The following is an 8747-nucleotide window of genomic DNA, read 5'->3' as shown; positions in this document are numbered from 1 at the left end:
GGGGCAGGGAGGGAGCGGGGAGCCTGTGCACCGCGGGTCCGGGGGTGGCGGTCCCCCCGCGTTCAGGGGAGGCCGGGACCTCGCCTCTGGGCTCCCGAGGGCGGAGCCGAGCGGGCCGTCGGTGCAACGCCTTCCGAAGCGGCCCCTGCGGGCGCGCTGACCAGCACGCCGATTACGGGTGACACACAACCGGAGAGGGGCCCTGACCACGGGAGAGCGTGCCCGCCGCACCCGGGAGAGGCGCGCCCACTCCGAGGCTGGGGGCGCGCCCAGGGCCGGGCCCGAGACGCCCAGCCCCCGCGGCGCCGCCTGCGCGCGCAGCCGCTCCAGCCCCTGCCGCCGCCCCGCCCTCCGAGGGCGTGGCCAGCGCCGTCGCCCCGCCCCCCGCCCACGTGACCTGTCAGTTCGGGGAGACGGAGGAAGATGGCCGCCGGGCGAGCGGAGGGCGACGCGCCGGACGTCTGCTAACGGGTCCCGTCTGCACACGGCGCCCGCGGCCCAGCGGCCTTCCCGCCGGCGCTGCGCTCGGCCGGCGGCGAGACGGTCAGTGAGGCGGCGGCTGCGCGGGCCCGGGGGGGCGGGGCGGGCGCCCGGGGCGGGGGTCCCCGCGAGCGCCCTGAGGAGGCCCGGGACCGCGGCTCGGTCCGCGCCTCAGGGGCCGGCGGGCGCCGCGGGGGCAGGGGCGAGACGGTCCCTCTCGGGGCGCGGAGCCGCTGCCGCGCGTTCGCGGGCCGCCGGGGCTTCCAGCCGGGGCTCGGGGCCGCGCCGGGCCCCCCGCCGGGCTCCGCGGCCCGTGGGCTCCGCCCGCCCGCAGCCCCCGGCGAGCCGTGGGCGGGACGGCGAGTCTGTGCCGCCCGAGGGGCCGCCCTGTCCCCGCCGGTCGCCGGGACGCGGAGGCGCCGAGGCCGCCTCTTCGCGGGGCCGGGCGGTCGTGCAGTCCCCGCGGCGGCCACGGGGGGCGCTCGCGCCCAGGTCGCCCGGCCCCGGGGGGTGGGGCCGCCGCCTCGCCCTCGGCCCCGGGGGGCGCGGGGCCCCGGGGACGCTTCGCGCGTGTGCGCGCGTGGGCGGCACCGGGCCGGCCGCCCGGGTTCGTGTGCGCAGCCGCGCGGGACGCTGGGGCGCGGGGGGCGGCGCCCTTTGTTCTCGGCGGCGCTCCCCCGCCCGCTGGCGCGGGTGCAGAACAAAGGACGGCGGCCCTGTGTCCGTGGGACGAGCGCCCGGGAGGGGCCGCCGTCCGAAGGTGAGCACGCGGCGCCCCGCGGACGCCGCTCGCTCGGAGGATTCTCACGGAGGCGCTTAGTGAGACATTTCATTTTCAGGATTGAGCCTCAGCCGATACAGCGCGTGCACGTTTTTGGGGGGGCACCCTGTTTGTAAATGACAAGTTTAGGGAAGTTTCCGCCCTGAAGGAAATGGAAAAGGACCCTACTGAGGAAACCACAAGGAGGCAGGGACCCCGAACAGTGCAGGTGGGGAAGCCCCGAGGGGGAGGCGAGGGCGTTAGGGCCCCGCTGCTGGGCGCCCGGAGGCTGCCCCCCGAGTTGGTGTCAGGCGCCGGCTTAATCCCATTTCACGCAACTGTGCAGCCAGTTAAAGACGAGACACTTAGACACTTATGTCGAGAAACGAGCCGAAGGCGATAACACATTAAGTAGCGAGGTCAGGAGTGGAGCCGAGGCAGGCCGCCTGGCCCGGGGCCCACGCCTGTCAGCACTGAGCCAGGCCGCCTGGAGAAGCCTGGCCCCCGGGGTCCCCACCTTTCAGCAGGAAGCCAGGCCGCCTGGAGAAAGGCCTTTCTGGAGAGGACCTCGGAGTGAGGGCTGCACGACACTCATGTTTTGCCAGGTGGTCTTGTTTTTGTCTTCAGGTCCTAGTCTGGGTGACCTCCGATGTTGGTCTCTGGCAGACTGTTTACGGCCACCGAGGACACTGGGCTCTAGCTGTGCGGGCCAGGCCCGGTCGGGCCCTGGGCCGGTTCTCCCCTCTCAGCCCCCACTGCGCAGACACCACCCTGGATGTAAGGTGGTCCCGCCTCAGGAAGTTGTAGGTGAGGGGCTCCTGGACGGGGGAGAGTAGGGTGGAAGCCGGGTGTGCTGTGAGCTGTCCAAGGTCAGGTGCACGGGGCGCCGAGGCCTCCCAGAGCAGGGACACGGGCCCAGCCTGGAGCGAGCAGAGGTCAGTGCAGGAGAGGGTGCTGTTAGGGCAGGTCCTCAGGGCCAGGGGTTGCTGTCCAGGTGTGATATGTGGAGGGAGGGCTTTCTGAAGGGAAGGGGCAGTAAGCGCAAAGCCCTGGAAAGAAGTGTGGGGTAGCCATGGAGCCTCAAGGAGGCTAGTCTGGCTAGAGCTGGAAGTGTGCATGGGAGTGGGGAAGCAGGCCTGGGGAGAGGGTGGGAGGGATGGGGCCCGGCAAGGTGAGGCTGGAAGGGTGAGATGGGGCCAGGTAGTGAAGGAGCTGCATGCCTTCCCCACCATAGTCAAGAATTGGGTTCATGCTGCTCCTGCGTGGCTCAGCGGTTGAGCATCAGCCTAGGATCCAGGAGATAGTGGTTCGATTCTTGGTCAGGGCACATGCCTGGGTTGCAGGCTCCATCCCCAGTTGGGGACGTGCAGGAGGCAGCCCATCAATAGCTCTCATTATTGATGTTTCTCTCTCTCTCTCTCTCCCTCTTCCTCTCTCTGCAATCAAGAAAGATATATTTTTTATTTTTATTTATTTATTTAAAAATATATCTTTCTTGATTGCAGAGAGAGGAAGGGGGAGAGAGAGAGAGAGAAACATCAATAATGAGAGTCATTGATCGAGCCTGCAACCCGGGCATGTGCCCTGACTGGGAATCAAACCCCGATCGCCTGGATCCTGGGTGGACTCGGCTCAACCGCTGAGCCACACCCGGAAGGGCAAAGATATATTTTTTACAAATTAAAACAAACAGTTGAGTTCAGGAGTCCTCCCTACTGTATACAGAGTGAAGCTTTTCACAGGAATCATGGAATTGAATCTTTACAGTGGCTTCGAAAGGCTTTAGGGTTTCAGTGCCTTGAGTAACCTGTCAGTCATGAAGCCCCCATCTTGTTCTCCCAGCATGAATTTGTGGGGCACTCACGGGAGGATTTTGAGGGACGTGCGTTTTGATTACTTGCTTCAGTGTGGCAACTGGATTGGAGGGGGAAAGGTGGGAGGTGGAAGCACAGGCCAGGAGACTGTCCTGTTGGTCCAGGTGGAAGGTGTCGCAGGAAAGATTTTCAGAACAGGTACCCCCACCACAGCAGTTTCCCCTGTTCTGGAAACAGTGCCGGCACCATGTAGTGTTGTGATGCCTCCAGTCCTGTGACTGTGACTGTGACTGTGGTTGACTGGTTCCAGGTTGGCACCTGACACGGTCTAGGTAGTCAGAGCCCTTTTCTGGGACTTTCGGGTTTGGGAACAAGTCCAAACTTTCTCTAGTTTTAGAAACTTTAATTTGGGGCGAGATAGCTGTCAGCAGCCATATTCCTATTTGTGTAGAAGCTGGTCCATAATGAAAGTACGGTAAGCCAATAGAGGAGAGTTCTGCTGGCATTTGAGGTCCAGTGGCACCCACCTTTCCCACAGTGTGGTTGTGGGACAGAAACCAGTATCCTTAAAGTAAATTTCTGTTTTGCTCAAGCTAGTTTAAGTTTGCCTCTTGCACGGTTAGGAGTCTTAAGTGTAGATGGCAAAGGCCCCAAACTAAGGCACTGAGAGGGGTTGGCTGACATCTGACATAGGAGGAAACTTGGACAGAAAGTGATAACTGCTGTATTCTGGAGAGAGGAGTAGATGCTGTGGGAGAGAGGCTATGAGAGTGGTGTTCAGAGTGGAGGCAGCAAGCTGAGCAAAGGCAGACGTGTGGAGCAGCATGGCAGGCGCCGGCAACTCAGCCTGGCCGGGCTCTAGGATGCATGGTGGGGCTGGTAAAAGGCAGTGGGAGGTAGAGCCAGATCCTTAAAGACGAGTTGGACTCGATTTTTTAAGAAGTGGAAATAAATGAAGGTGTTGGATGTCGGTGATGACTGTTAACACAAATCTCTTATTGGTTTCCAATGATAAAAGCACCACATTTCTAGGAAATTAGGAATAAAGTTTCTAAAGAAAGTAAAAATTACATTGATGTCATTTCAGTATTTAAAAATGTATATATTTTATGTGGTTGAGATGCTGTATATGTAGTTTTCTTGGTTATTTTTTTTCTCCCAGTTAATATATCACGAGCATTTTTCTGTTAGTACCTATTTTGGAAACATTTTGATGACTGTACATTTTTCCACTGTGTGAATGTATCATAATTTGTGTAATGCCCCATCTTTAACTTTTTTGTACTTATGACTAAAATTGTGTTGTATTTAAAAATCTTTCTCCATGTTTCTTGTGTTTGTAGAATTGATTCTAAATAGAATAAAGTTACTGGATCAAGTAACATAACTTTTTTTGATGATTATTTAAAAGTAAGGTATTACTTAGGTATATTTACGTGCATTATAATTCACTCTTTTTAGTGTTCAGTTTTGAATTCTGAAGAAGCCATATAATTGTGTAATTACCGCAGTCAGGATATGCAACAATCTATGAACTCCCCCAGTTCTCTTATACCCATTGTAGGCATCTCCTCCCCGACCTTTAAGCCTTACAACTCCTGACCTGTCTTTGTCTGTCTGGTTCCCTTTTCTAGAATGTCCTATAAATGGAATCATGCAGTGTAGTCGTTTCTGTCTTCTGGCCCCAAAGATAGACTTCCATCCCACATACAAACCACATTCACCCCATCCCAAGGTGTCTCAAAGTGTCAGTGCACTGCAGGACTGCGTCCAAAATCTCACTTGAGTTTTGTCGGCTTAGAAGTTCAGATTCCCATCATCGAAATCAGGTGTGAGTGAGGCTCTGGGTATATCTTCCATCGTATAGGAATATGCACGATTCCTACCCATCTGTGAACCTGTGGGACTCAAAAGTCATGTACTGTAAAGTACAATGCGGGGACAGGCGTGGGATGCCGGGTGCAGACACTCCTGTTCAGGAGGGGGAAGTGGAAGAAAAACATAGCCACCAGTCTCAAGCATTTTATTCTTTTAACAGAGTAAACATTTTTAATTTAGGTGAACTCTGATTTATCAGTTTTCTTTTTTTAAGAACCATTCTTTTAGTGTCTTCTTGAAAAAAATCTTTGCTTAATCCAAAATAGTCTGTTTTCTTCTGGAAGTTTTGTGATTTTTGGTATGACATTTAGGTCAGTTTTGTGTTAGTACATGTATTTGGTGCAAAGTGTGACTGAGGTTTATTTATTTGCATGGGATGCCCAATTGAATAAAACAAAGTTCCTACTCTCTGGGACCTTATAGTCTAGTTGTGGTGGGTGGACAGGAAACACACACACGTTGTATCTCTGATGGTGGTGAGTGCCACGGAGAACATAAAGTACCGTGGTGGGGGTGGGAGGCCGGGAGTGCGGAGCCGGTGTGGAGTAGGTGTGAGGTGGTTACTATCTTACGTGACACGAGCAGACTCCTGGTAAGGCAACTGAGGCAGTGACGGAGCGCCTTGCGCCTGTCTGGTGGAGAGATGAGGCAGGCAGGAGCACTGGTGCAGAGGCCCCAGGGTGGCGCAGTGCTGGGCCTGTTTGGGCAGAGACCTGGCGAGGAGGAGGGGTAGGACGTGAGGTCAGAAGCGTGACACCAGGCCACTGAGACCTAGGTGAACATCTGGTTTCACCTGGAGTGCTCTGAGAGCGCCGGAGGGCTGTGAGAGGGGAAGGATGTCACTGACTCTGCCACTGGGGTGGCTCTTCAGTCAGCAGCTACCCTGCAGCATTGCTGGGAGCCTGTTACAGATGCTGGTTCAGGGGCCGTGCCCAGACCTGCTCCGGAGCCTCTGAGGGTAGGGCCAGGCCTCCGTGTTTCACAAGGTCTCTGGGCGATTCTGGTGCGTGTTATGGCTTAAGGAGCTCTGGGCCAACTTGTGTTCTCACGAGGTCGCTGTGATTGCCTGGAGGATAGCCAGTGGGGCAGGTGCCGTGGGGTGGGAGGAACAGGGGGGCCCCAGTGGAGGTCGCAGTGGCTTCGACCAGGCGCGGGTGTGGAGTTGGGGAGTGGTAATCAGAGATGGAATGTATTCCATAGGGAGGACCAAGAGGATTGCTGAGAGCTGACTGTAGAGTGTACGAGGACCAGGCGCATCCATGGGTTTGGCCTTGGAAGGGAGCTGGAGCTGCCGTTACCCAGGCAGCAGGCGGAGCAGCAGAGCACTTGCTCTGATTTGAGGGCGGTGGGGTGCTCTGGAGCTGGGGGCTGGGGTGAGCGGGAGGGGGATGAGTGTGAGCTTTGGAAAGAGAGGCCGAGCTGGGCGACGTCTCCAGTCCTGCCGGTGCAGGTGTAGCTGCACACGTTAGCGCTAGTTTTCCCCAACCACAAATGATGTGTTTTATCTTATCTGCTTCTAACAGGTGTTGGAGGAGAGAGACCTGCAGCTTTGTGTGAACATGTCGGTGCTGATCTCGCAGAGTGTGATCGGTTATGTAGAAGAAGAGAACATCCCTGCCCTGAAGGCGCTTCTGGAGAAGTGCAGGGATGTGGACGAGAGGAACGAGGTGAGGCCCTCCCGCTCCCACCCAGCTCTCCTGAGAGCACTTGGACTGTGCTGCGCCAAGGCGGCAGAGGCTGGAGGCGGCCGGGGAGATCAGGGCGCCATTTCTTCTAGTTCACGTACTTCAGGTCCCATATCTTGGGGATGCGTTTGAACTTACGTAAATGATTGGGTATTGAATTTAGATTTATGATTGCCTTTTTTGCCGGTGGAATAATTACTATTCAGCAAATTCGATTACAAAAATCTAAGATGATTCTAGGAAGCTTTAGAGAGCTTCTAGACGCAGGTTAGCTATAAGTGTATTAACCAGCCAAAATTAGGACTTTCTGAAATGTTTTCTTTAATGGAGCCCCCGTTCCCTTTCTGCATCATCCATTCCACATGCCGTGGGACCTGCATCTGTAAGAGAGAGTTAAATAGGTCATGTGTCCTGTTTAATAAGACAGGGAAGTATATACTTACTATTCCATTAACTTATATTAGATATTCCTACTCAACAGTACAGTAAATAAAATGTTGATCTTATTTCATCATGAACAGCCAAGCTGCAACATTTTATGAACTAATAGACTTTTTGTATGAATTTTTAATGGCAAACTGTGTATTTTATAAAACGTAATAAGAATAATTTTGTTTCTTAAAACTGTATTACAATGTAGTGTAATTTTTGCCAGTGGATAAGATCATGGGAAGTGATTTTAATTTTCACGTGTGTGTGTGTGTGTGTGTGTGTGTGTGTGTGTACTTGTGGGCTTTTCTCCCCTAGTCCTGATAGGACATTTTATATGTATTATGAGAACCAGGTCTGGATCATAATCTAACTGTGTCGTTAGAATTTAGTTACCATAGTGATCCCAAGATCTTTATATACATTGTGGTAATTACTTTCAGATCCTAGATGATTTTGAATAAAATTGCAGTGCCAAAAACAGACTAGTATGCTGTGGTTAAAAAAAAAAAAGGTTTATTTTCTCTTTGACGTTTACATTATTAGTAAATAAAAACTTAGGATTTCAAAGGTGCTTTTAAATTAAAGAAATTCTGTAAGCGGTGCTTAACATCCCACTTGAAGATGTCCACGTGGTCTGTTTAGCTGGCCTTCTAGTTAGAGTGCGGCGTCCTGACAAGTCCTGTGTATCTCCTTCTCTAGTGCGGCCAGACTCCACTGATGATAGCTGCCGAGCAGGGCAGCCTGGAGATCGTGAAGGAGCTGATTAAGAATGGAGCCAACTGCAACCTGGAGGATTTGGTATTTATGGGAACAATTGACTCATTTGTTGTCTTTTCTTTTCCTTAACTTTGCTGTTTATTTTATGAAGTGATTAAAAAATAATAGGTTACAGATTATACTATCTGTTGCATAGCAACTTTGCCTAATAATGTACTGTTAATTTTTTAAAAAGGGAAATTTTTACTTTGAATGAAAATGCTCCATGTTTTTGTGTGTTGTTGGCACAGCCAAATAGGGAGCACATGCACATGAAATTAAATGCCTGCCTAGAACTATCCAGGTCTGAGGCATGTTGTCAGTAGCTCTTCGTAATGGTATCTGCCGCTATAAATATCGTTACTTGATAATAGCCAGAAAGATGTGGTCCCTTCCGTTACCACTTCTGAGGGTAAGTCACTCTTCCCAGAGGTTCACGTTTCCTCTTACTGCCTGTTTCCCAGGAGTTATTTTTTAGGGTCATACAGCTACATCTGTTTTATTTTTTTAATCGATCATTTTAAATTGATGATTTTTATTGAGTGGCATTTGAATTAAATTACAGTCATGAATAAAAGGATAGGATACCTGTAGCCTTTATTTAAAAAATAAAGGAGAGTAGTTATTTTGCTATCACATAGTTTCTAAACTCATCATGGGAGCTCCTTGGTTTACCTGTCTGCGAGTGAGTGTGCTCTTATGTCTCATTACAGTCTTTAATTTCAATTTAGAGTGACGGCTGCTAGCCACAGGGATAGCTTTGAGGCTTTGATAGTCATCTTTTCTCCTTTTAAAAAGCATGGTGTGTGATTAGAAGTCTGGTGAAAAGACTGAACCAGCAGTAGTGAGACCGCTTCTGTGCCATTGTGGTAATACAGCAGACAGATGCGTCTCGCCGAGCTGGCGCATCCGTGTTATTTAGAGCAGAGAGGGTCAGGTCAT

At 52.6% G+C, this 8747-nt stretch overlaps 1 protein-coding gene across 3 annotated transcripts in view; it reads left to right on the top strand.

Annotated features, from left to right (window-relative positions):
• Nucleotides 1–425: 425 nt before the first annotated feature.
• KIDINS220 (kinase D interacting substrate 220) overlaps nt 426–8747 on the top strand; it is a 66627-nt gene continuing 58305 nt past the window's right edge. For 2 of the 3 annotated variants that reach the window (XM_087823320.1, XM_087823319.1), the window contains exons 1-3: nt 426–543; nt 6456–6599; nt 7749–7847. In XM_087823320.1, the coding sequence (XP_087679446.1) occupies nt 6492–6599; nt 7749–7847 (207 nt within the window). In that variant the 5' untranslated portion in view covers nt 426–543; nt 6456–6491. Of the gene's footprint in view, nt 544–1593; nt 2048–6455; nt 6600–7748; nt 7848–8747 lie in introns of those variants that run through there. The other variant, XM_016199172.2, reaches the window with a different exon arrangement.

This window comes from Miniopterus natalensis, chromosome 13 (genome assembly GCF_054644295.1).
Source record: "Miniopterus natalensis isolate mMinNat1 chromosome 13, mMinNat1.hap1, whole genome shotgun sequence".
Lineage (NCBI taxonomy): Eukaryota > Metazoa > Chordata > Mammalia > Chiroptera > Miniopteridae > Miniopterus > Miniopterus natalensis.
Note: the sequence above shows the minus strand (reverse complement) of the source record. Positions and strands in the feature narration are given on the sequence as shown.